Source organism: Gadus macrocephalus, chromosome 4, assembly GCF_031168955.1.
Source record: "Gadus macrocephalus chromosome 4, ASM3116895v1".
In the NCBI taxonomy this organism is placed as follows: Eukaryota; Metazoa; Chordata; class Actinopteri; order Gadiformes; family Gadidae; genus Gadus; species Gadus macrocephalus.
This window is the reverse complement of record NC_082385.1, coordinates 34,016,942-34,044,878: the sequence shown is the minus strand read 5'-3', so window position 1 is coordinate 34,044,878 and position 27,937 is coordinate 34,016,942. Positions and strand designations below refer to the sequence as shown.

The 27,937-nt window shown below is 43.7% G+C and overlaps 1 protein-coding gene and 1 long non-coding RNA gene across 3 annotated transcripts in view; one reads left to right on the top strand and one right to left on the bottom strand.

Moving 5' to 3' along the window:
- The window catches only part of LOC132456510 (NACHT, LRR and PYD domains-containing protein 12-like), a 171,830-nt gene that overhangs the window by 44,274 nt on the left and 99,619 nt on the right, over positions 1 to 27,937 (top strand). Inside the window, exons 12-16 of one of the 2 annotated variants that reach the window (XM_060050884.1) lie at positions 18,184 to 18,297; positions 21,302 to 21,418; positions 21,579 to 21,679; positions 25,003 to 26,809; positions 27,344 to 27,517. In XM_060050884.1, coding sequence (XP_059906867.1) covers positions 18,184 to 18,297; positions 21,302 to 21,418; positions 21,579 to 21,679; positions 25,003 to 26,809; positions 27,344 to 27,517 — 2,313 coding nt within the window. Of the gene's footprint in view, positions 1 to 3,794; positions 3,969 to 18,183; positions 18,298 to 21,301; positions 21,419 to 21,578; positions 21,680 to 25,002; positions 26,810 to 27,343; positions 27,518 to 27,937 lie in introns of both variants that reach the window. The other variant, XM_060050883.1, reaches the window with a different exon arrangement.
- LOC132456517 (uncharacterized) overlaps positions 1 to 27,937 on the bottom strand; it is a 77,940-nt gene that overhangs the window by 44,941 nt on the left and 5,062 nt on the right. The window lies entirely within an intron of this gene.

Genomic DNA, 27,937 nt, shown 5'->3' with positions numbered 1-27,937 from the left:
TGAATATCCTAAAGGGTAGGGGATTTTATTTGCGGGCAATTTCCTTATGTTGTAACGAGTGAAGTCTACACTGGTCCTTCGCAGGTGTTTACTGGTGGTCAGGATTTGGCAGATGCAATTCTCCTCTGGGCGCTTGTTTTTTTCTTCCTTTTTTAATGCAGCATAACATATGCTACCAGCAGCCCTTGTTCGTCTTCAAAAGGCTGATGCTCAGTACCTCGTTTCATTTCGTACCCCCTTTACAGTCTGGCATTGTTTGTCTGGTAAACTTTGTTGATGTCAAGATAAGTGTTAAATTGCCAACACTGTTCTTTGTCCTGTGTGTATTAGTATTACATATCCCGAGCCAATACCCTGGTGTTTCCAACGCCGTTTTGCAAAACAAGCCAAAACACAAACTGTGGTTTGCAACTTTTATTGTTCTAATAGGATTTTCAACACCTGACAATACACTGTAGAGCATATTGTAATGCAGCGTTGAGTGGATGAATAGCTTACATAAGGGTACCCAGCACTTTTCAAACCACACTCAAGCTTATGGTTATTATCCACACCACTTTTAAAAACAAACTGACGCCCTTGGGTATTGTATATGTACACGAGGAAATACGCTTAGCTGGTCACCTAATAGATGATCTGCCTCTAGAGTGTCTGATCTGTTCTGGGTAGCTCTCTCCTTAGATACGGGGTAGGCGTGGCCTCTATGACGTACTACGTGCTCTGATTGGCTAGGGTGTTGGGTGTTGAGCGCCCGCCTCTGGCCTCGTATGTGTGATGGTGCTGCCATCATGTGGCTATGTGCGGTTATTACAGTTTATATGTTTGGTCCTGCTCCGTTGTGGCTATGTTCGGATATTACAGTTTATATGCTGATTTGCGTCACAAACCCTACAAAATAAACCTATTAAATACCATACATTTTACACACAATATACAATAACATAAGGATCTAATGTACTGACTAATATATTTTTGTTTAATTACTACAACATAAAATTCCACGAGGTGGAATCCAGAACAGACTGAGAAGCAAGGCATATAATCCTCCGTTGCCGAGTATTCTGCTCGCGAATGTCCAGTCGTTGGAAATTAAGATGGATGATATCAGGGCACGGATTGCTTTTCAGCGGGACATCAGAGACGGCAACATCTTATGTTTCACCCAATCCTGGTTGTCCCCTTCAATACCGGACCACTCAGTCACACCAGCCGAGCACTTCCACATCACTCGCAGGGATAGAACAGAAGATTCCGGGAAATCCAAAGGCGGCGGAGTTTGTCTCATGATAAACAAGAAATGGTTTTACCCGAGGAATACGACTGTCCTCTCCACTGGCTGTTCTTCACTCCAGGAACACCTGACCAACTTGTATCGTCCACACTACCTGCCCCCTGAGCTCTCAGCAATCATCACCATGGCGGTCTACATTCCCCCTCAGGCTGAGGAATCCATCCGCATCTTTCCCCATCCGGCGGCTGAGGAAGGTCAAGGTCTCCCCCTCCATCCTGAGGACCATCTACTCTGCAGCTGTGGAGAGCATCCTCACAGGCTGCAGATCAGCCTGGTGTGGAAGCTGCACCGCACGAGACCGGGCTGCCCTGCAGAGGGCGCTGCGCTCAGCAGAGCGAACCATTAGGTGAACCCTCCCCACCCTGGAATATACATACAGCAAGAGGGGGAGGGCAAGAGCCAGGAAAATCAGGCAGGACGCCTCTCACCCAGATGCTGGCCTCTTCACCCTGCTGCAGTCAGGCAGACGCCTACGCTGCCTTAGAGCTCGGACTGAGAGACTGAGGAGGAGCTTCTTTCTGCAGGCAGTTAGACTGCTTAACTCCGGGGGACTTTAACTGGCAGTGGCGGCTCGCCTATAGAGGGCGCTGGGGCGCTGCCCTCCCGCAGACCGTCCATCTTTTCTTTTTTAAATACATTTTTATATATTTTTTTTAATAATCTTCTCATTTTGAGAATGAATCTATTTTAATTGCATTCGAATAACGCATTTACTTTAGAGTCCCCCATAATTAAATCTTCATTCACTTACATTCAACGTTCATTTTGGTGAAGTAGTCTTCCGTGGGGCGCAGTTCACTCAGCCCCACATGCCTGAATTATTAGCCAATGGTTCCCCCGTTGCTAGGCAGAATAGTACATAATTTCGCCAATCAGCGTCGTCGAATTGTATGGCTTTGGGGCGCTCAAGATATAGCCCCAAGCGCAGTGCACTGTCCACTGTGCGTAACCGTGCATTTGCTATTACCTCAGAGATCAGCAAGATGGCGACTTTGAGTACTGCTACCACCGTTTCCCTGTGAGTTCAGCTAGCCCCGAATTCAGTTAAGTCGTTGCTTATGAATCCCTTCGAAAGAAGAACATTTGCAGAAAAATTGCAAGTAAAAGAACTCGGAACAGAAAAGCCAGAAGTGAACGTAACCCAACAAGCAAGAGAAAAGGATAGAGCCTACAAGAGAAGTTTTTCCAGAGTTTGGTTCCGGCTTGGCTAACTAGCTGTGGGTATGCCAATGCAATTTTTTGTATACTTTTTAAAATAAGTGTGTGTGATAGTTCGTGGACACAGACAGGGTTGACAGACCTGAAACAGCGAGCAAGAGTGCATATGAACAACTGTGTGAAGCTAGCCATGCTAGAGGTAAGCAACTTCTATTTATTCCACTAGCCTATATGTATTTCCCTTGAGATGGACACAGACCCTTACAACCTCCCCCCACCCCTTTCAAGTGTACTGTATAGTTCTCTGCAAACCTATGGTGGCGTCAGGCCTTCAGTGTTCATATTGTATATAGTCCTTTGCAAACCTATTCAGTGTACATACTGTATATAGTCCTCTGCAAACCTATGGTGGCATCAGGCCTTCAGTGTGCATATTGTACTGTATGTAGTCCTCTGCAAACCTATGTTGGTATCATGCCTTAAGTGTGTCTTCAACAACCACACACAAAAGTTTGCACATTTACATTAATTTTGTGGAATTCATATTTCATTGTATTTGTCTAAATGCATACTAATGCAGACTGTAGATATATTTATGAGTGACGTTTACCAACACAATGGCTTGGCCGTAACACACTCACCAATTATCTCTATCTCTCTCTCTCTCTCTCACTCACACACAGAGAGAGAGAACGTTACCTTGTGTGTAATTCAAAGTTATTGTTGATGTATCTGCACTTTTAATGTTGCTGATTTCTACAAGGCAATAAATTAACTTAAAACTTAGTTCCCTGGCCCCATTCGTCTTTGTAAGTAAATGTTCTGTTTTTTCTTTATTATTTTGTCAGAATGCACCAGAATGCTTTGTTTGTTTGTGAAAATCACAAAAAAATCTTGTGGGGGAGGATGCCCCCAGACCCCCCTACAGGGGTTGGAATGCAAACGTTCAGCCCCCCCTCAAATAAATTCCATCAGCCGCCACTGATAACTGGCACTCTTGCACTTAATACACCACTTTCTATGCACTTTTATTTTTATATACTTTGTTTTTATAGCATCACCTCATGATGCTATAAAAACTTAGTTCGGCCTTCAGTTCGGATGTCTGTTTTTAAATTACTATTATCTATTATTTATTCAGGTTACGGTTATTTGCACAATGAATGACAGAGTGGTGACCCCTTTTTAATTTCACTGTCTGTAAAACGTTATTTTTGCAAAATATCTCTAATAAAAGATTTCAACACAATTCTTCCAATAATTTCAAAATTAAATCAGTTATTTTAAACACAGTTTCTTGTTATTCATGTATTTTAAACACATGTTGCGTTAATTTTGTTTGAAGGCTGAATAGCTGTCATCTGTCAGAGAGATGCTGTGAAGCTCTGGCCTCAGTTCTCAGCTCAGACTCCTCTAGTCTGAGAGAGCTGGACCTGAGTACCAATGATCTTCAGGATTCAGGAGTGAAGCTGCTCTCTGCTGGACTGGGGAGTCCACACTGTACACTGGAAACTCTCAGGTCAGTTGTCAGCCACTTCTTCAAACTGGTTATTCTAGCTTCCAGTAAGTGCTGCTCCTGCCTGATGCATTTCTGTTGCTCTTTCCCTGCTGACAAAACACTCCCTGGTTCTACACAATGATAGAACGGGCTTCTCCTGACTCTAACTGAACAATATCTCATTGAGGTGTAGCTATTGAGAAAGGAGCATTTGTTTAAGATCCTGTTTCACATCCAAGTGAAGGAACTTCTGCTGTCTGTGATGACGTCATCTCCCCACTTCCTCTTCCTGTTCTCAGACTCTCAGGGTCTGTCTCCATGTCACAGCTTTGTCTCCATGAAGTATCAATAAAGCTTGTCCTCCCAATGGAAATATACTTTATAAATGTGGTTTCTTAGTACAAACTGCTCTCAACCAGATAGAATAAATGGTGTCTGTGTGTGTGTGTGTGTGTGTGTGTGTGTGTGTGTGTGTGTGTGTGTGTGTGTGTGTGTGTGTGTGTGTGTAGCTTGTCTGGCTGCCTGGTCACACAGGAAGGCTGTGCTTCTCTGGCCTCAGCTCTGAGCTCCAACCCCTCCCATCTGAGAGAGCTGGACCTGAGCTACAATCACCCAGGAGACTCTGGAGCTGCGCTGCTCTCTGCTGGACTGGAGGATCCACGCTGGAGACTGGACACTCTCAGGTATGGAGAGGACAGCTCACCACTCAGGGACAAAGTCAAGGATTCAAGCTGCTGCTAGATGAAGTGGTTTGAAGAGGCAGCTGTCATTCTTGTTGTGTAGAACATGATGAGACAGCAGATGATGAAGGTGAATGTTTCAACATGCTGCTCTCACTTTGTTTCCCCCCCAGTGTGGAGCACGGTGGAGTGTTGAGGCTGAAACCAGCTCTAAAGAAGTGTAAGTGTCTGTTTGATTCATCACATCACACACTCACTATTGAGATGGAAAGTCCATCCACACAGCAGGAGGTGACGTCCGTCATTCACATGTGGACTTGTGTATACGTTTGTGTAGCTATGTTTCCCTGTGTTGATGTATGTCTAGTATGTTTGTTATAGGTGTGTGTACGTATGTGTACATGTCTATATATAGTATGTATGTTCAGTTCTATGGTACCAACAGTTAGTTTCCAGCCTGTATGTGAGCTCAGCTGGTTCAGTCTGTTGTTTACACAGGTGGATTTCAATGGATGTGTATCGGAACCTTTCAAAGTCTAATATCTTGAAAAGTATGTTGAATATAGCTTAAATATTCCATAGGAGCAATGACCTCATCATGCTGAACGTTTTGATGTATAATATGTATATGTCGTGTAAATATTACGGTAGTAGATTCAGTTTATCCATTTTTCTAGGCTTCAATGTTTGAATGGGACAGCCACTCACACACACATGGGATTTACATTTAAGTTGAACTTAAAGGATCTTACCTATGTTCACAAATATTTCTAAAGCTGATGATGAAGAAGAAGAAGAAGAAGAAGAAGAAGAAGAAGAAGAAGAAGAAGAAGAAGAAGAAGAAGAAGAAGAATTATTATTATTATTCAGCAACTCTTCATGTCCGGGTCCCGGCCCTGGTTCCGGACTATAATGACACTTAATGTAACGATTGTGTAACAATGGTTACATGTCCCCTCCCCCAAACATGTCATGCTTAGGAGAACAGTACTGGTGATGATGTGGATGAAGAGCGGTTCAGCAGCTCATCATGTCTGGTTCTCCCTCAGATGCCTGTGACCTCACACTGGACCCCAACACGGCCTACAGAGACCTCTCTCTGTCTGAGGACAACAGGAAGGTGACGCGGGTTGAAGAGGACCAGTCGTATCCGGATCACCCAGACAGATTTGACTCCCTGCCCCAGGTGTTGGGTAGAGATGCTCTGACTGGCCGCTGTTACTGGGAGGTAGAGTGGGAAGGACGGGTTGGTATAGGAGTGACATACAGAGGAATCACAAGGAGAGGAGAGGGTGGTGACAGCGGGCTTGGAGGGAACAACAAGTCCTGGGTTCTTTATTGTTATGATTGTCTTTACTCTGTCCAGTACGACGGTACAGAGGAACCCCTCCGTCTCCTCCCCACTGGCTCCACCAGAGTAGGAGTGTATCTGGACCGGCCTGCTGGCTCTCTGTCCTTCTACAGAGTGTCCCCAGGTGGAGGAGGGTCCTCAGACACACTGACACACCTCCACACCTTCTGCTCCTCCTTCACCCAGGAGGACCTCCTCCCGGGGGTCTGGGTGGGGGGGTTGGGGGGGGAGGGAGCAGGGGTAGTGTTTTACCTTGTGCCCTCCAGGTCGCGGGACGTGTCCTCAGCTTCTCTGTGTCGGTTATAGACACAGGACCTCCTCCCTGGGCTCTGGGGGGGGGGCTCAGGTGTGTGTGTGTGTGTGTGTGTGTGTGTGTGTGTGTGTGTGTGTGTGTGTGTGTGTGTGTGTGTGTGTGTGTGTGTGTGTGTGTGTTAGCATGCGTGCAGGCGTTATTCGATTGCCTGGTAACCATGGTTACTAATATTCATACTGATTTCAATAATACATTTGATAGTATTTCCCATCTTTGCTGAGCAAGAGTTTTGTTCTAAAGTTCAGTGATTGAAACAAATAAAAGCCCGGGCTATGGAAGTGTTCCGGTACCACTGTCATGCACCTACCCGATGTCAAGTGGACCGGGTTGAATTCATTGCGGGTCTCTCTTCTTATATCCATCTCACCAAAGATATTTTATTACTGTCCTTCTCAACACTCTCTGATCTCACTAAAAGGCTGGCAGCACATCACAGCAATAACGACAAGATGCGCTGTGCGTAGAGAAGAAAGAATACCGACGTTGAATTTGCAACTTGTTGCAACAAATTATTCTAAATCTACCCATACATGGACACGCCAGAATTTTATGGTTCTCCCTCGCTACAATTCTGCATCTGTGGCTGCTGGTAATTTAACCTCAAAGAAGTAAACACTACGGAGCTATTTTCAGCATTATTATTATTATAATTTATTTTTTGGACGGCACAGCGATCCGGGGCTATTCCCAAAAGATCCGGGGCTATAGCCTCGAATGCTTGAATGCTATAGCCTCGAATGGGTTCTTCAATCTGATTGGTAGTCACACTGGAAATTAGTTTTCCCCCCTTTTCGGTGATAATGTTCCCCGTTTTGATCTTGGACGTCTGGTCACTTTATATCAAATACCAGAATATTCTATTACTGTTAAGCCCACTAGGAATACTAAAACAAGCCGAAACATGTGTCCTGTATCCTAGCTACATGTATGACCGGTGAAAGAAAGAAACCGTGTGAACATCAGGTTGGTAACTGAATGCGCTGACAGTTCACGCCACACACGCATCTATGAACACACACACGCAGATATGAACACACACACTTACTCAGATATGAACACACACACGCAGATATGAACACACACACTTACTCAGATATGAACACACACACTTACTCAGATATGAACACACACACGCAGATATGAACACACACACTTACTCAGATATGAACACACACACACGCAGATATGAACACACACACGCATGGATTACACACACACATGTATATATAAACACACACACACACTGGGTTTTGGTGATTTATATTCATGGACTCAACTATAATCCAAATGCTACATTTTGTTTGGCTTCTTAAAGTTGATCTTGATTAACCCTGAAAATAAGAGACTTTTAAGATCTTCCATCAGGTTAACTTAGTTGGTTTTACAAAGACTATATTTCTAATGTCAAATGTATTTTAATTATTGATTGATGGTAAATTGTAACATTTTTATACTACAATATTGTGTCTATTTTCAGACGTTAATAGTTTCATACGGCGGGGCTCTGATATCAGTTTATATTTTGATAAGCCTCACATGATGTAAAGCAGATTTTATATTATATTCATAATGCAAGCGGTCTGGGAAAAGCTGTAGATCATGTTGTGACGACTTTAAACTGAGTATTGATTCCTTGTGTTCTGTGGGGAACAACACAGCAGCAGAACATGTTCAGTTATTAAAGATATGTGCACACCTGTTTATGATTAGTAATGTCTGCTGCTTCTGTTGTTTGAGTCCTTGTGTTTATTGTGTACATGTAAGGGACTGTTCTTCTATTGTTTGAGTCCTTTTGTTTATTGTGTTCATGTAAGGGACTGTTCTTCTATTGTTTGAGTTTTTTGTTTATTGTGTTCATGTAAGGGACTGGTCTTCTATTGATTGAGTCCTTTTGTTTATTGTGTCCATGTAAGGGACTGTTCTTCTATTGTTTGAGTCCTTGTGTTCATTGTGTTCATTTTGAGGGTCTGTTTTTCTGTTTGGTTAATAAAGCATAACGGTGAGAAACAACTCAGTGGATCCACTGAATGTTCTCTTGTGTTCAGCAGAGGATCAGTTTACACTTTAAGGTCGGGGTTCACTGAATAAAAAGCACAACAGAGGCTTTGTCTACACAACATTAATGATCAGGACACCAGCAAGTGCATTCCCCCTCAGCCTCGTGCGCCCGGTGAGGAACATGGAGAGAGTTCTAGACGCGAGCCGACAGGAACCAGCCCAGCTACTAGGACCTGGAACCCGATGGACCCCCCCCCCTCTGGTCCCTGGTCTCCATGGTAACCAAAGGTACCCAGACCCCGACTCGGTCCATGCGCTGCAACACACAGACCCTTTCCTGGAGGAAGCTTCCAGAATTATTTTCTCTGCTTTATTAAGTTGAATCCATCACAGCTTTGATATTTCTATCTAAATAGCTGTGATACTAAATAATGCTAACCCAAGTGCATTTGGAAAAGTATTTCATATCATATATGAATCACAAATGATCTAAAAGCAACCATGTGATTCCCCCCTCAGCCAGCAGGGGGTGCTGCAGCCCCTCAGCGCCGTGGGGATCTGGACCACGGTCTCACGATCACTATATTTATTTTGAAAGTCCACAGCGTAAGTTTAATTTAATGCTGGTCAATTTGTAAATTACTCAGCAGCAATGAAACCGTAATCAATGAGATGGTAAATGGACTGCATTTATATAGCGCTTTAATGTAACCAGAGGTCAGCCCAATTCATTCACCCATTCATCATACATTCACACACCGACAGCCAATGACGGATTGGTAAAGGGGGCCCTTGAGATATATATATATGTGTGTGTGTGTGTGTGTGTGTGTGTGTGTGTGTGTATATATATTTGTGTGTACATATATATGTATATAGATATGTGTGTGTATACATAAATATATGTTCACTGACCCTGCTGCTGGCTGTGTTCTCCCTATCCCCCTTCCTTCTCTACTGCTTGTGTGTCTCTCTCTCTCTCTCAGGGACACTCAGGCCCCGTCCACACTAAGCCGAAACGGGCGAAACCGTTACGGTTTCGATCTATCCGGTTTCGAAGTATCTCCGTAAAGACGAAGCCAAGCGAAACCGGATAGATCTGTAGAAATGCTGTAGTAAACATTCCAGGCCCATAATGGGCGCTGCTTCTGGTACACAAATCCAGAAGAAGAAGAGGCGAGCATGCGCATAAAGGCTGCCCCCCGAACCACTAACAACACAAACAAACAGCTCTTCTACGATGGCGAACTAGATTCTCAATAAATAATGGCTTAGCAACCCAACAAGGGACATGATATGCTGCAGAACGATTACAAGCTTGTAGTCCGCCATCATCTTTTTTGTTGTGATTTCTGAGACTCCGCGGGCTTAAAAGCCATTGGCTAGGAGGTCGAGGGGTGGGGCGATGACGTCATGGTTTGCGGTTTCAGTCGGTTTCAGGCGTCCACACAAAACCAAAACGAAACCGGATAGATTTGAAACCACCTCCGAGGGTGGTTTCAGAAGTTTGCGGTTTCGGTCAGCGGATTCGCCGGCTTCGTGTGGACGGAAGGCCGAACCGTACAAGACCTTTGCGGTTTCGCCATGAAATCGGCTTTGTGTGGACGGGGCCTCAGCTAGGAGGAGCCGGGGATCCAACTAGCAACCTTGGGGTTACCAGCCAACCCGATCTACCCCCTGAGCTACATGGCTCCCCTGATGATACTGTAATCAATGAGGTGATACCGTGATAAATTAGATTGTACTGTAGTTAATGTTGTGCTGTAGTTAATGTTGTACTGTAGTTAATGTTGTACTGTAGTTGATGTTGCACTGTAGTAGATGCACTGCAGTATTAGAAAAGTATGACACAAGGCCTTCAAAGTAACGTTGTTTGCTTCAACAGAAACCGCTGCACATCCTGCAGAACAGATGATATGGCCTTTGGTGAAGCTGGTTTCACATCTGTATTCCCCAGAGTGGTTGAGGAGCAGGTGAGTGAAGGTGAGGTAGGAGACACCGGAGCTATTCGTCAGGCCCTCCCACCTGCTCTCCAACACGGACTCGGGCAGGCTAAAGAGAGCCTGCTGTAGCCTACCTCACCGTGAGCCTACACATGGTCCCCATAAAGAGAGCCTGCTGTAGCCTACCTCACTGTGAGCCTACACATAGTCCCCCTAAAGAGAGCCCGCTGTAGCCTACCTCACTGTGAGCCTACACATAGTCCCCCTAAAGAGAGCCTGCTGTAGCCTACCTCACTGTGAGCCTACACATAGTCCCCCTAAAGAGAGCCCGCTGTAGCCTACCTCACTGTGAGCCTACACATAGTCCCCCTAAAGAGAGCCCGCTGTAGCCTACCTCACCGTGAGCCTACACGTGGTCCCCCTAAAGAGAGCCCGCTGTAGCCTACCTCACTGTGAGCCTACACATAGTCCCCCTAAAGAGAGCCTGCTGTAGCCTACCTCTCTGTGAGCCTACACGTAGTCCCCCTAAAGAGAGCCTGCTGTAGCCTACCTCACTGTGAGCCTACACATAGTCCCCCTAAAGAGAGCCTGCTGTAGCCTACCTCACTGTGAGCCTATACGTAGTCCCCCTAAAGAGAGCCTGCTGTAGCCTACCTCACCGTGAGCCTACACGTAGTCCCCCTAAAGAGAGCCCGCTGTAGCCTACCTCACTGTGAGCCTACACGTAGTCCCCCTAAAGAGAGCCTGCTGTAGCCTACCTCTCTGTGAGCCTACACGTAGTCCCCCTAAAGAGAGCCTGCTGTAGCCTACCTCTCTGTGAGCCTACACGTAGTCCCCCTAAAGAGAGCCTGCTGTAGCCTACCTCACTGTGAGCCTACACATAGTCCCCCTAAAGAGAGCCTGCTGTAGCCTACCTCACTGTGAGCCTACACATAGTCCCCCTAAAGAGAGCCCGCTGTAGCCTACCTCACTGTGAGCCTACACAGCGACTAGAGGCTCACGGAGGCCCTAGAGACCGCGATTATATTATTTTAGATTAATGCAATAAATGCAGAGTGCGGCTTAACCCTCGTACCTGTGTGTGTGTGTGTGTGTGTGTGTGTGTGTGTGTGTGTGTGTGTGTGTGTGTGTGTGTGTGTGTGTGTGTGTGTGTGTGTGTGTGTGTGTGTGTTGGTACAGGTAAATCAGTTAGTTAATGATTGATGGTTTTACTGACAGCTCTGACTCAGGTCCAGGTCGGGTCCTGATCTGAGGTGTTTCTGACAGCGTGGATAAGATCTCTTTACTATGTTGACTTGGTTTGTTGTCTTGTCTTTTTCCTAACTCTGAAAAGTCTTTGGTCGTTTTCTTCTCCTTTAAAGTAATACAAATGTTTCCTTAGCTTTTCATCAGATTGTATTTTGATTTGTTGGGAGTCACTTGAGTTCACAGCAGACGATACAAAGTACAGCAGAACTTAATACCCTTGACCTAACTTTAGTTCCGCTGTTTTAACCTCGAACATCATGACTGAGACATGTTGGATTTATGGCTTTATAGTGGCGTCCTCAAACCTTTGCTCCTCTTATCTTATCACTTGATACGGTTATGGGTGTGTTCTGGTGAAGCCCTGCCCTGACCATCATAAAGGTTTTAGGTGTAGTTAGATATTGTTTAAAGCCTCCTTCCTCATTCCATCGGTCTTCACTGAGAAGCCTGACAGCTCAATCTTTACTCTCAGAACCTTTAGAACCGTGTTAACATTCTGTCTCGGTTCAGAATACTTCCTTTGTGATTTGGCGAATACCTGAATCTCTTTATTCAACAGATCCTACTTTCCATCCTTTTGTTCTTTTATATTTTCATATGACACGGGGCAGCACATGTTTTCATCAAAGAGAGGCTAAGGTACAGTTTGCTTCATTTCATGTTTTCTTAAGATTGTTGGTCATATCTTCTCACTGTATTAATATATTCTAAATTAATCAGTTTCCAGTCTAAGTTAAATGTTCCCAAGTTTCTGCTGTAAAAGAGATATTGATCTCGGAGAGAGACAATCTGTCTGAATAAAGCAATATGGGTCAGAACATCAATTACTAGTGTCAATGTGTTGGGGGTGTTTTCATCAGGAACCTCTGGTCCAGAAAGGGAACAGAACTCACATTGGATTCCAATGGAAAATGGTTTGGATTCAATCATTCCCTGTTTTGTGCAGAAAGGACGAGTTGTGACAATCTCTTGGACTGTGTGCATGTAGTGTGTTGTGGAGGTTTATTGGTAACATAAGTGACTTATTGTTGTTTTTATGAGCGTCGATAACGGTTCAGTACCCTGATCTTTGCACTCTTGATGCTGGTGACTCCACTATGTGGAAGAGACGTTTCAGTGGTTCCCGTTGTGAGGGGGCAACATTTCCTCCAACACTAATCACAGTCGGCCATCTCTGAAAGGACACCGCGTTATCAACTGCTCGCAGGTGAGCAGTCTGTCATGGTCAGACTGTACCCTCCGGCAGATAAAAGGGGCGAACGGGAGACTTTTTCTTGTTGCATTTACTTCAAAAATGGAAATATGTTTTATTAATATTTTTACTTTGTGAATGGTTCCTTTTTATTCAATAGCAATAATAGATGATGTGGGTATTCATACCTTAATATGGATCCCCACTTTGTATTCAGTATGTCCCAGCTCTTACTTAATCTCCCCATGGAGAGTTAACAATGGATGATTGTCTCTTGGGCTGGGCAGACCATCAGTTTGTGGTAGATAGTGGCAGAGTGTGTAGATCTAGACATAGGTAGTGATAGTGTAGATCTAGACATAGGTAGTGATAGTGTAGATCTAGACATAGATAGTGATAGAGTGTGTAGATCTAGACATAGGTAGTGATAGAGTGTGTAGTTCTAGACATAGATAGTGATAGAGTGTGTCGATCTAGACATAGATAGTGATAGAGTGTGTTTGAGTTCTAGACATTGATAGTGATAGTGTGTAGTTCTAGACATAGATAGTGATAGTGTGTTTGAGTTCTAGACATAGATAGTGATAGTGTGTCGATCTAGACATAGGTAGTGATAGAGTGTGTAGATCTAGACATAGATAGTGATAGAGTGTGTAGATCTAGACATAGATAGTGATAGAGTGTGTAGATCTAGACATAGATAGTGATAGAGTGTGTAGATCTAGACATAGATAGTGATAGAGTGTATAGATCTAGACATAGATAGTGATAGAGTGTGTAGATCTAGACATAGATAGTGATAGTGTGTAGTTCTAGACATAGATAGTGATAGTGTGTTTGAGATCTAGACATTGATAGTGATAAAGTGTGTCGATCTAGACATAGATAGTGATAGAGTGTGTATGAGATCTAGACATTGATAGTGATAAAGTGTGTATCTATGTCACCTAGAGACATAGATGAACACATACAGCCATACCACCCTGAACACGCCCGATCTCGTCTGATCTCGGAAGCTAAGCAGGGTCGTACTTGGATGGGAGACCGCCTGGGAATACCAGGTGCTGTAAGTGGTGTCAGGTGGTGGCCAATAGGTGGCACTCTTCCCTCTGGCCGCTCCCTCATCAATCCTGATGCCCCAGTGTAGTGATGGGGACACTGTGCTGTGGAAGGTGCCATCTTTCGGAGGAGACGTAAAACCGAGGTCCTGACTCAATGTAGTCATAAAAGATCCCAGGACACTTATCGTAAAGAGTAGGGGTTTCCCCGGTTTCCTGGCCCAACCAGGCTCATTCAATCTGGCCCCCCTAATAATCCTCCTGTACAATTGGCTGACTCATTGATTCCCTCACTCTCCACCTCAAGCTGGTGTGTGCTGAGCGTTCTGGCGCAGATTGGCTGCCGTGCATCACCCAAGAGGGTGCTACACACTGGTGGTGGTGAGTTAGGTCCCCCCCTTCTGTAAGCGTCTTTGGGTCATTGAAAAGCGCTATATAAATGTAATGAATTATTATTATTAGAGATAGATAGTGATAGAGTGTATCTATCTAATCTAGACATAGATAGTGATAGAGTGTGTGTGTGTGTGTGTGTGTGTGTGTGTGACCATCGCTGAGAGGTGCGGCTCCTACTCTCTCTGTCAGTCAAACCGCTTGAGCTCGGTTACTTACTTCCTCATCTAAAACTTCTGTCGCAGCGAGGAGCCTTTCTTTCTCCGCTTTGAAAACCTTTCACCTGATTAACTTGTTTTATGAACACTTTAATCTCCGTTTCTTCCCTTACATTTATTCTTGTATAACTTTATACCGTATGGGACGCATTTTAATTAGATAAGGTAAGAAAAGATAAAAGACAGTTTACTACCGTTTATAACGTCTTTAGGTTACTGGTATATATTAATGAGTTTACTGTAGAGAATACAACGTTAGTTCACGTTTCACTGCTTTTCTGACCCGCGTGATGAACTAAACACTGCGTTCAATTATATTTAGGGATGGGAATTGATAAGAATTTCACGATTCCGATTCTGCATTAGTATAAATGTGTTTGTTTGCATTAAATCTCTTTAATATCTGATCAGAAGTGCTTCTAGTATAAGGAAATTGTACATTTTCAAATCAATTGGTCTAGACGAAAAAAAATATATATGTTTGGCTTTTTAAGCCCAAATGCCATCATTATGTGCCATAAAACTAAAAACGCAGACTGAAAACAGCCAAATAAGAGCTTGTGCCTTTTGGAATGCTAACAGTGCTCATTTGCATTAAACTTGTAACAAAATTCAACTGACATAAACAAAATGAAGCATTGATTAGACAGAGATGTATTATATGGGCCTACCTAATAAACCGGAACACACAAGACCGGAAACCATAGCAACGCAGGTAAACAAACCCAGAGAAGCCCAATCCCTATGAGAGCTCCCCACGCTACGGCCATCCGGAGGCGACAGAGCTGTTGGCCGTGATATTATATATACAATTATAATATATTATATACGATTATATATAGAGCTCCCGGGAGTCGCAAACGGCAACAATCAATTTCTCCTCCATGCCGCAGTCACCCCGGACTGAACTGCACTGAGTTTGACGGTTGAACGCTGATTGGCTGTTACGTTACATATGTCACTCAGTTATCACGCTGTTGAACGCTGATTGGCTGTCATCACGACGAAAACTTGTCGCCGGTTTTCTCCCGCGAAATATTCGACCTTATACGGGTCTCTACGTTCACTTTGTATGGGATCTTGTCGCCCCGTCTCGTTTGGTGTGAACGCACAATGCGATTCTTCCTCGGCGGCGCTGTCACGTTAAAATTGTACCGGGGGCGAAAATTGTACCGGCCTACGTCATCGTTTGTTTACATCCTGACAACCTGCCCGGCAACAGACTACGCGATGCAGAAAACATGTTTCCAAACGACGAAATAACATAATACAGATAGCGGATCGCTATCTGTATTATGATAGATGGAGATAACAATTGTTTTTACTTTATATTTGTATTGTATTTAATTGTTTAATCGAAACAATAAAAAACTTTGCCCGCGAAACTGCAGAACGCGTCAAATGACAAATGTTTTGCCCGCGAAACGGGCGATCGCGTCAAATGATGTAGGAAGGTTCTTGAAACATAATACAGATAACGGATCGCTAGATAACACTTGTTTTTACTTTATATTTGTATTGTATTGAATTGTTTAATCGAATTTAGCTAGTAAATAAAGTAAAAACAAGTGTTATCTAGCGATCCGTTATCTGTATTATGTTTCAAGAACCTTCCTACGTCATTTGACGCGATCGCCCGTTTCGCGGGCAAAACATTTGTCATTTGACGCGGTCGGCCGTTTCGCGGGCAATTTTTTTTATTGTTTCGATTAAACAATTAAATACAATACAAATATAAAGTAAAAACAATTGTTATCGCTATCTATCATAATACAGATAGCGATCCGCTATCTGTATTATGTTATTTCGTCGTTTGGAAACATGTTTTCTGCATCGCGTAGTCTGTTGCCGGGCAGGTTGTCAGGATGTAAACAAACGATGACGTGGGCCGGTACAATTTTCGCCCCCGGTACAATTTTAACGTGACAGCGCCATATTTGCTGCGTTCTGAACCAAATCAAAGCAGCGTGTGTGTGACGTCACGACACATTTGCCGCGACCGGAACCGATAAGCGGAATCGTTAAGCAGGCTTGTTAATGATTCCAAGGAATCGGTTGACTCGGAACCGGTTCTGAACAAGAACTGGTTCTCGATTTCCATCCCTAATTATATTTATGTGATATGTGTTCGTAGCGACAGGCCAGACTGTTGCTGGACTGTACCACTTTCACAGGGGGGTTCCTGTGGGTCTAACCACAGCTTGGGCCATAGAGGGAAAGAGGATAAGAGGATACCCTATCGATGTGTTGAGCTTCACCAGTTGATTTATGGAATCTGTGGTTCAGTAAAGTCACAGAATTCAGACTTTGTTCCAGTAGAGAAATTATTTAAACGTTCTTTACTTTTTAAATTTTACGATAATGCATTTTTTAAGTCTTTTGTATCTATTTTTCGTTACAGTCTCCAAGGTGTTTAATTCTCATCTCTCACTTCTCATCTGCTGTACACATCTGTACTGTAGTGAGGGCAGTGTGGTTATGTTGTGGGGTTGATATTGACGGTCTATGACGTCCATAATGCTTTAGTGTGACGCAGTCACAATAATCTCTCAATAAACAGCTAAAGTTCAGAAGGCAAATGAAGTGATGGATGAGTTGTGTTTGTGTCCAGGTCTCCAGTCTACTATGGATGAGGAGAGAGAGGAGGGGGATTCTACCCCTAAGACCGCTCTGTCTGGGGAACATGGCCGCCAGAGCAAAGCTAAGAGGTAAGAAGAGGATCTCTCTGTCTGTGACTGTTGTCCATCTCAGAGCAAAGCAGTGATACATCATGACTCCATCATTAGTCTGAGTAACAGCTGTGTGTGTGTGTGTGGTCTATGGATAAACCTCCTGAATTTAAAGATGGACGCCCCTCCAGAGACGAGAGGTAGGAGTATCAAACAGACTGGAGTGGCTCAAAACAAATCCAACTTTTTCTGGAAAAAAGTGTGCATGTGTTGAAGCCCAGAGCAGCAGGAGAGGGCAGACTCGCCTGGACCCAGCAATCGTATGAATTAAATTAATATTAAGACGACTTGTAGAAGACTTTACATGTTTAATTGTAAAGGTTCAATGTCTTTCAAACGGCCCATTCATTGAATCAGTTTGAATTTATCCTTGGAGGTGAAGTGATTTGTTGAAACAAATTATCCGTGAAGAACACAGGTCTGTGTAGAAATGCAGAAACTGACTGCTCTATTTTCTATTAGCTAAACACATTTTGAATCAACACTCTATGCACAGTAGGGCTTTGACTTTTGCCCAAAAATCCTATTTGAAGTTCGTTTGTTTATTAATATTCGAATATATTCGAATATTTACTAATAATATTTAGACCATTAAATGCCTTCAGTAAGACCTGGATTGGGCTTCGCGAGGTTTGTTTACCGCGTTGCTATGGTTACCGGTCTTGCGTGTTCCAACGGTTATTAGGTTTCTAATAAATCGCTGTCTAATCAATACTTCATTCACTGCCTCTTCCGTGGTCATTATATTATGAGTAGACTGCGTCGGGTTCTCCGACGTCTCTCCCTCTTGGCCCATAACAGATTCCAATATTAAGGGCTGCCTGATATTCGTTCGAATTTTGATTGATTCTTTGATATTCGAATTATATCGAATAACGAAGTTCGGAGTCAAAGCCCTAATGCACAGTATGAAGGGTACTTAGTGTGTTTTTATGTCAAAATCTTAGTGCTTGAATACCATAATAACTTCATTTTTCAGCTCCCCTTTTTTCAAAAATCATAGAAATATTATTGAAATGGAAAGTCATGAAATAGTAGTTGGGTAGTCCTGCAATAAATTATGAGGAAACGACATCCACAAATCCTAACTTCCAGATGGTGTTTGTTTTTCAGAAGGAGGCAGCAGAGAGCAGACTCCCCTGGACCCAGCTGTGTCTCCATGAAGAGTGACCACTCTATGGATATACCTGTTACCTTTAAAGATGGACGCCCCTCCAGAGACGAGAGGTAGGAGTATCAAACAGACTGGAGTGGCTCAAAACTAATCCAACTTCTATAAAAAAGTGTGCATGTGTTGAAGGCCAGAGCAGCAGCAGAGAGCAGACTCGCCTGGACCCAGCAATCGTATGAATTAAATTAATATTAAGACGACTTGTAGCAGACTTTACAGGTTTAATGTTTCAAGGTTCAATGTCTTTCAAACAGCCCCATTTATTGAATCTGTTTGAATTTATCCTTGGAGGTGAAGTGATTTGTTGAAACAAATTATCCGTGAAGAACAACACAGGTCTGTGTAGAAATGCAGAAACTGACTGCTCTATTTTCTATGTTAGCTAAACACATTGTGCATCAACACTCTATGCACAGTAGGGCTTTGACTTTTGCCCAAAAACCATAGTCGAAGTTAGTTTGTTTATTAATATTAATATTCGAATGTATTCAAATATTTGTTAATAATATTTTGACCATTAAATGCCTTCAGCAAGACCTGGATTGGGCTTTTCGAGGTTTGTTTACCGGCGTTGCTATGGTTACCGGTCTTTCGTGTTCCAACGGTTTATTAGGTTTCTAATAAATCGCTGTCTAATCAATACTTCATTCACTGCCTCTTCCGTGGTCATTACAATATTATGAATAGACTGCGTGGGGTTCTCCGACGTCTCTCCCTCTTGGCCCATAACAGGTTCCAATATTAAGGGCTGCCTAATATTCGTTTGAATTTAGATTTATTTTTTGATATTCAAATTATATTCGAATGACGAAGTTCGGAGTCAAAGCCCTAATGCACAGTATGAAGGGTACTTAGTGTGTTTTCTGTCAACATGTTAGTGCTTAAATACCATAATAACTTCATTTTTCAGCTCCCCTTTTTCAAAAATCAAAGAAATATTATTGAAATGGAAAGTCATGAAATAGTAGTTGGGTAGTCCTGCAATAAATGATGAGGAAACGACATCCACAAATCCTAACTTCCAGATGGTGTTTGTTTTTCAGAAGGAGGCAGCAGAGAGCAGACTCTCCTGGACCCAGCTGTGTCTCCATGAAGAGTGACCGCTCTATGGATGTACCTGTTAAAGGTTGCATAGGTGATTTGCTTTTTTGGCCATTTTTGCAAAATTACTTGAAATCCTTATCATAACCCGCTTACAGCCACTGAGTTAGAAGTACTGACATGAAAATTAAACTTGTCAATCATCTGTGGAACGTGCAGGGCTCGAAAAACTCCAGCCAATCATATCCATTGCCACCGAGTTTCATTGGACAGTAAGTACGTCAATCAAACGGTCGTACTGCACTCCCCCTCCCCCGCGCCCCGCGCGCGACCCCTTCGTGCAGTACTCGTGACCCAGAGCTCGTGACCCAGAGCAAGCTCCTGTTTGTTGTTATCCTGCGGTAGCTACTGGAACTAGTTAATCCACATTTGGACCTAGCAGTAGAAGACAATTTCCATGGCAGACAAGACGCCACCATCCCCACCACCACCACCACCACCACCAGCAAAGAGAAGGAAAACTCTTTTTCAGAGAGTAATTGATAATAAAAACGTTGAAAGAGAAAAACTGAAATCAAGAATAATCCTAGGCGCTGCTTTTGAACGTTTGCGGCAACTGAAGGACGAGAAGGGTCTAAAAACCGATGCTTGTGTGGCGGTTGACCTAGTTTCAAAGTTTATACCGTTTATACTCGGTAATACCGGTGTTGAGACGAGTGTATTACTCGGTGTGAAAATGTCCACACCGCAGCAACCCTAGTGAAAACCAGGACTTCCAATACAATTATATGAAACAAACATACATTTTCTAAAAATAGTAATGATTTATGTGACCGTTTAATGTTTATAACATCTGGTGCAACCATAGCCGCGAGAACGTATTCTCAGCAGGGGGTGCTGGGAAAAAAAACCCGGCCTGCACTAGACTCGCAACTCGTCACATTGATAAAAAAGATATATAGCAGCGCAGCTCAATTACACCAGTGCATGCGCGCACAGTTGAAAATCGATCGTTGTGTTCACTTCCTTCACACCATGGTTCACATCCAGCTGCTCACAGAACAAGTTTAGCGCACCACCGCTACCCTCACACTTTTTCATATAACCTTTTTTCAGCACTAGGACATATGAGCATTAAATAAATGCTGCGTCTCAACATGCCTTGGACAGCAGCGAGGATGACTCGCTTTGCCACGGGCCGAAACAGTTCGGAGCGACCACAGCCAGAGCGAACACAGCGGGGCAGAGGAGTGTCAGGAAGTCTTTGGTGTACACATCAGTACGGCCTATTTGCACTACTGTTTAGTGGCAATGCAGTGTTTTATTCTATGCCTTTTTATTTTCGTATATTATTTCAATTAATACAATTTATTTATTCATGAAATCAAGATCTGGTCTTCAAATCTTTTTTCCAAATATAGGTCGTATTACAATGGGGTTTGTGTTTATATTCGGACCAATACGGTACAGCGGACGCTCACATGACGTTAAGCATTTCCTGGTGCATAATGTGACGCTTCAGAACCTAAAATCCCGTTTCTCCCCGTTGATACGACAACACATAACCGGCGTTTTCAGAAATCTCCACTTTGGCCGGAGTTTTTAGAAATGATCGTTTTCTGTGATAAGACAGGGCCTCGGACAGGGGGTGTTGCAGCACCCCCAAAACCCCTACTTCCCGCGGTACTGGGTGCAATTTACAGCTGAATGTAGTGCCATGTTGTTAAACGAAAACCTACGCTAGCCTGGCTCGCTCTTGCGCATCTCTGTTCGCGCTCGTGCATGATTGCGCGTCCAGGTACTTGGAATGGGTGGAGTCAGAGTCAGCGTTGAAGGAGAGGGGGTAGGACCATTTGAGTTGTGTATTTTCAAAATCTGCTGGCGTTTCGCAAATCGCGTACCCAACCTTTAAGTTTAAAGATGGAAATCAGTCTATTGAAAAGAGGTGAGGATTTATCAGATATAATAAAGAAACAGATTCTATCAAATGTCCATAAATCCTGGTTCTTGTTTTTCTAGAAGAGTTCAGCAGCAGAGAGCAGACTCCCCTGGATCCAGCTGTGTCTCCATGAAGAGTGACTGGTCTATGGATCTACCTGCTAACTTTAAAGATGGACGCCCCTCCAGAGAGGAGAGGTAGGAGTTTCAAACAGACGATAAAAGAGACAAGTTGGTTGTTATCAGACTACTGATACTGATGTTTACAAGTCAGGAAAAATATGTGTGTGTGTGTGTGTGTGTGTGTGTGTGTGTGTGTGTGTGTGTGTGTGTGTGTGTGTGTGTGTGTCCTCCACAGACATCAGGAGAGGTCAAAGGTTACCAGTGCTCAGTGTGTACAGCAGCATCAAACAGAGCTGGAGATGAACCAGGAGGAACTGGCCGACACACTGTGGGGCGGTAAGAGACTCTTACTTTGAAGACAGAGGAGACTATTATTTTGAAGGGCAGAAGAGACTCTTACTTTGAAGACAGGTGTTTCGGCAGCTTGTCCTACCTTCTTTCAAGACGCCGCGCAAGCCCAGGCGAGGGGGTATTTCCGACGCACGATCCAGTTCAATCAAACATAATCGAATTACAACGAAAATAGGATCTCTTGTCCTTCTAACTATAACAAAAAATAAATTTTCCAAGGTGTATGCTAGCCTGGTTCTACCAGACTCTCGTACTTCACTTCATTTCATTTCATTTGTACAGAGAGTCTGGACCTAATCAATTGACAAACGTTAACTCACTTGAAGGCGGGTGTCTGTTGAAGTTTAAAATGATTGGATCTGCCCAGTGCCACTCTGGATCTGCCATAACCAATCGCTAACGTTTGGTTGTGACGTATGTCATGCGCCGGGAATCACGCGCAGGTTGTACACAAACCAAACACCTTGCGCGTCTGCACGAAAATGTCCGTCAACGACAGCTGCAGGTTTTGTTCGTCGAATTTAATTTATCAGGGAAAAATTGCACATTGTAAATCAACTATCGACCTACAACAACAACTCAAACTGGCGTACGACTTTATCGTCATTGTTCTCAGACACGCCCTCTGTTCGCTGATTGGCGGCCGCTGTGGCGGCACCAGAAAACCAAATTACATACAGCAGGTCCAGACCTAGTACTGAAGGGAAATTCAAATTGAGCGGAAGTACTTAGGCGGGCGGAGCCAGGCTAGGTGTATGCGGGTTTCACTGTAAATGCAAACGAAAAGGTTATATTCCAGCGTGTATCTTTGTACATAATTCACATTTGTCATTCGTGTTCGTATTCATGTTCGTATTCTAGTTTGTATTTGTGGTCAAAACATTTCTCTGACCGTGGCTGGTGTTTTCCTAATGCGGTCCCCTAACTGGACTCACATCCTGTCTACCTACATTGAGTTCCAGGAGGCATCTCAAACCAACATTAAAGTAACAGCAGGGGGAGGTGATTTCCAATAGGACACTCTTATTTGTAATTTTCAGACTACGTAATTTACTTTTAACTTCAATGTGGAGATATCTTATCTCTCGGGGGTTAAATGGTTTGATCCAGATACAGTATGTAGGGTTATTGTGGTGTTATCAGGTCAAATGGTTTGATCCAGATATGTAGGGTTATTGTGGGGGTATCAGGTTAAATGGTTTGATCCAGATATCTAGGGTTATTGTGGGGGTATCAGGTTAAATGGTTTAGTTCAGATATGAAGGGTTATTTTGGGGGTATCAGGTTAAATGGTTTAATCCAGATGTGAAGGGTTATTGTGGGGTTATCAGGTTAAATGGTTTAGTCCAGATGTGAAGGGTTATAGTGGGGGTATCAGGTTAAATGGTTTGATCCAGATATGTAGGGTTATTGTGGGGGTATCAGGTTAAATGGTTTGATCCAGATATCTAGGGTTATTGTGGGGGTATCAGGTTAAATGGTTTAGTTCAGATATGAAGGGTTATTGTGGGGGTATCAGGTTAAATGGTTTAGTCCAGATATGAAGGGTTATTGTGGGGGTATCAGGTTAAATGGTTTAGTCCAGATATGAAGGGTTATTGTGGGGGTATCAGGTTAAATGGTTTAGTCCAGATATGAAGGGTTATTGTGGGGGTATCAGGTTAAATGGTTTAGTCCAGATATGAAGGGTTATTGTGGGGGTATCAGGTTAAATGGTTTAGTCCAGATATGAAGGGTTATTGTGGGGTATCAGGTTAAATGGTTTGGAGAGGAGTGGAGGAGAGAGGAGAGGAGAGGAGAGGAGAGGAGGAGGAGAGGAGGAGGAGGGAGAGGGGAGGAGGAGAGAGGAGAGAGGAGAGGAGGAGAGGAGGAGAGAGGAGGAGGAGAGGAGGAGAGAGGAGGAGGAGAGGAGGAGAGGAGGAGGAGGAGAGGAGGAGAGGAGGAGGAGAGGAGGAGGAGGGAGAGGGGAGGAGAGGAGAGGAGAGGAGAGGAGGAGAGGAGGAGAGGAGGAGAGAGGAGGAGGGAGAGGGGAGGAGAGGAGGAGAGAGGAGGAGGAGAGGAGGAGAGAGGAGGAGGAGAGGAGGAGGAGGGAGAGGGGAGGAGAGGAGAGGAGAGGAGAGGAGGAGAGGAGGAGAGGAGGAGAGAGGAGGAGGGAGAGGGGAGGAGAGGAGAGGAGAGGAGGAGAGGAGGAGGAGGGAGAGGAGGAGAGACACTTATTACACGGCTCCTTGCCAAAATGAAACAATATCTTCACGTCTTTTTAGAATTACCATCCCGGCAGAGTAATAGTCCGCCAAAGATGTTGACGTCACTTAGCAACCGGACACGCTTGATAAGTTACCGGACGACTTGCAGAGTGATAAGAAAAACGTGAATAAGGCATAAAATCCACTTTCCTTGACAGCGGTCTAGTTCGGTGTGCATAATAGTACAGACGGACCAATTGCTAACTACTACAGCTGCTGATGCCATCTCTCTAAGTTCTAAAGTAGCCGCACCCACCCCAAACCAATCGGAATGAGTGTATACATGTCGATTATAGCGGACTACACCACCTCTTCCATTCCGCATGGAATTCTATTCCGATCAGAGAATTGTATTCCAGTTTAGACGTATATATGAAAAATAATTACACAGATTGAGCTGTTCTTCCACTTCTAATCGATCAGAAGTGTCCTTGTAAACGTGGCTATGTGGCGGAGCTGGTGTGTGTGTGTGTGTGTGTGTGTGTGTGTGTGTGTGTGTGTGTGTGTGTGTGTGTGTGTGTGTGTGTGTGTGTGTGTGTGTGTGTGCCTGAACGTCCTCACGCTCTGGCGTCAACGGAAATCAATGAGAGCAACTGAAAACTATGCCGTTAAGAAACTAAAACTGTGATTCTGAAAAAAGTATAAAGCTATCAAAATGTTGTTTTGATATTATTGAAGATACAAGTGTACAGATTTGTTCAATGGTTTGACTGAAGGTAAACGGTTGAAAATTGAATTAGTTACAGGTTGACCAGACGGCTTCAATGAAACCAACTGAAAGTAGTAGAAAGGAGTAGATGCGTTAACTGAAACTGTGATATTGACGACGTTAAGATTGATTATCGACGATCTCTTGGGGTCGCAATCGGATGATGAAAGCTTAGAGACAATCGCCCAACCCTAATCTGTACCGTGCAGTCCTTGTCACTACCAGCTTCTCCGACCACAAGTAATGAAGCCACTAAATATCATAAAGTTGATAATTTAACAGGAAATATTGACCTGGTTCCACTGATGTCACCATCCACCAACTGATGTCTTCTGTTTTTCTTCCTCATTTAGAATCTGCTGCTGTCAAGTGCCAAACTAAATTCAAGTCTCGTTTGAAGAAGAAGTTGTGGAGTTTGGATGAGGGAATCACACAACGAGAACAAAGACCTCTGAATGAGATCTACACAGAGCTCTTCATCACAGAGAGAGGCAGTGGAGAGGTCAACCAGGAACATGAGGTCAGACTGATTGAAACAGCTTCCAGGAAACCAGCCATGAAGGAAACACCAATCAGATGTGTGGACATCTTTAAACCCTTACCTGGACAAGATAAACCACCTGGACAAGAAAAACCAGATAAACCAATCAGGACAATAATGACAACTGGAGTGGCCGGCATTGGTAAAACCGTCTTAACACAAAAGTTCACTCTGGACTGGGCTGAAGGCAAAGCCAACCGTGACATAAACTTCACATTTCTCCTCACTTTCAGAGAGCTTAATTTACTGAAAGAGAAAGAGTATAGCTTGGTGAAACTTCTTCATCACTTCTTTATTGAGACCAAAGAAGCAGAAATCTGCAGATTCCACCGGTACCAAGTTCTCTTCATCTTGGATGGTCTGGATGAGTGTCGACTTCCTCTGGACTTCCAGAGAAACCCGATCTGGACTGATGTCACAAAGTCCACCTCGGTGGACGTGCTGCTGACCAGCCTCATCAGGGGCAACCTGCTTCTCTCCGCTCGCATCTGGATAACCACACGCCCTGCGGCAGCCAATCAGATTCCTGCTGAGTTTGTTGACAGGGTGACGGAGGTGAGGGGGTTCACCGACCCACAGAAGGAGGAGTACTTCAGGAAGAGATTCAGAGACGAGACGCTGGCCAACACAATCATCTCCCACGTCAAGAAATCACGAAGCCTCCACATCATGTGTCACATCCCAGTCTTCTGTTGGATCACTGCTACAGTTCTGGAGGACATCTTAAAGAGATCCCAGATAGAAGAGATGCCCAAGACCGTGACTCAGATGTACAGCCACTTCCTGAGGGTCCTGTCCATACAGGGGGACAGGAAGTACCATGGGAGATCTGAAACAGAACCACACTGGAGTCCAGAGAGCAGGGAGATCATCGTTTCTTTGGGAAAACTGGCTTTCAACCAGCTGGAGAAAGGCAACCTGATCTTCTACGAGGAAGACCTGGCAGACTGTGGCATCGACATCAAAGAAGCCTCAGTGTACTCAGGAGTGTTCACCCAGATCTTCAAAGAGGAGTTTGGGCTGTACCAGGACAAGGTCTTCTGCTTTGTCCATCTGAGCCTCCAGGAGTTTCTGGCTGCCCTTTATGTCTTTCTGACCTTCATCAACGATGGTGTCAATCTGCTCTCAGAAGAAAGACCCACCTCTGGGAAAGATAAACTCCTCCTCCTCTACCAGAATGGTGTGGACAAGGCCTTACAGAGTGAGAACGGACAGCTGGACTTGTTCCTCCGCTTCCTCCTGGGCCTCTCTCTGGAGACCAATCAGATTGTCCTACGAGGTCTGCTGGGACAGACAGGAACTAGCTCACTGACCAATACAAAAACAGTGTTTTACATCAAGGTGAAGATAGCAAAAGATCTCTCTCCAGAGAGAAGCATCAATCTGTTCCACTGTCTGAATGAGCTGAACGACCGTTCTCTAGTGAAGGAGATCGAACAGTACCTGACATCAGGAAGTCTCTCCGGAAAATCTCTCTCTCTTGCTCAACTGTCAGCTCTGGCCTTCATCCTACTGACATCAGAAGTGGAGCTGGACGTGTTTGACCTGAAGAAATACTCTGCTTCAGAGGAGGGTCTTCTGAGGCTGCTGCCAGTGGTCAAAGCCTCCAAAACATCTCTGTAGGTTCACTCCTAACAGGAATTAAAATACACACTACACAATATACATAAAACTAAAATATAAGGTTAATATAATATGCAAAAGATCTCTGCAAATTCATAACAACATGTTTTACTATTCTACTCACAACAGAATAAAGTTAAGTTAAGTTATAGAATAATATACAAAACATCTCTGTAGGTGTCCCATTAACGTGTATTACAGTACACATAAGAGAATATTCAGAACAATAGAACATAGAAGTAGTTTTCATTTACAATTACAATTTACAATTGGGGCATTTAGCAGACGCTTTTATCCAAAGCGACTTACATCGTTGATACAATGAAAAGAGTGGTGACCCCTTTTTAATTTCAATGTATGGAAAACGTTATTTTTGCAAACATGTGACCAATAAAAAAAAGCTTTGTCTTGAGTTTTTAAGATCCAGGTTATTCATATTATTTATCATTTCATGTATTTAAAAAAACTGATTATAATTCTCCTATAATTGAATAACAGTCCCTAACAGGTTGTGTTTATTTTGTGTGAAGGCTCAATGTCTGTCATCTGTCAGTGAGATGCTGTAAAGCTCTGGCCTCAGTTCTCAGCTCCAACTCCTCTAATCTGAGAGAGCTGGACCTGAGTTCCAATGATCTGCAGGATTCAGGAGTGAAGCTGCTCTCTGCTGGACTGGGGAGTCCACACTGTACACTGGAAACTCTCAGGTCAGTTTTAATCAATGTGCAGATACACCACAATCCATATCAGAGAACAGTTATATTACTCAGCTGATAACTGTGGTGACCACATTAATGACTTTGGTATCATAGAAATGCTACATCTTGTTGTTGAGGTGGACATAGTTATAGATCCATATGCTTCCAATTTTTTAATTATAAAAACAAACATGAACACAAAATATAACGATAGTGTCTTCCACGTACGGGACGGTGATAGTTGAGAGTCCGAAATGTACACTGGACACTCTCAGGTCAGTTTTACCCAATGGTCACCCAGAATAACTTCAAAAGGTTCAATATCAGAAGACGTTTAACAGATTTACATCCAGAAAGGTTAGGTCATAAATACATTGTTTTCATAAGAATAACTCAACATATTTATATTTTTGTTGGCATGACAGTTTA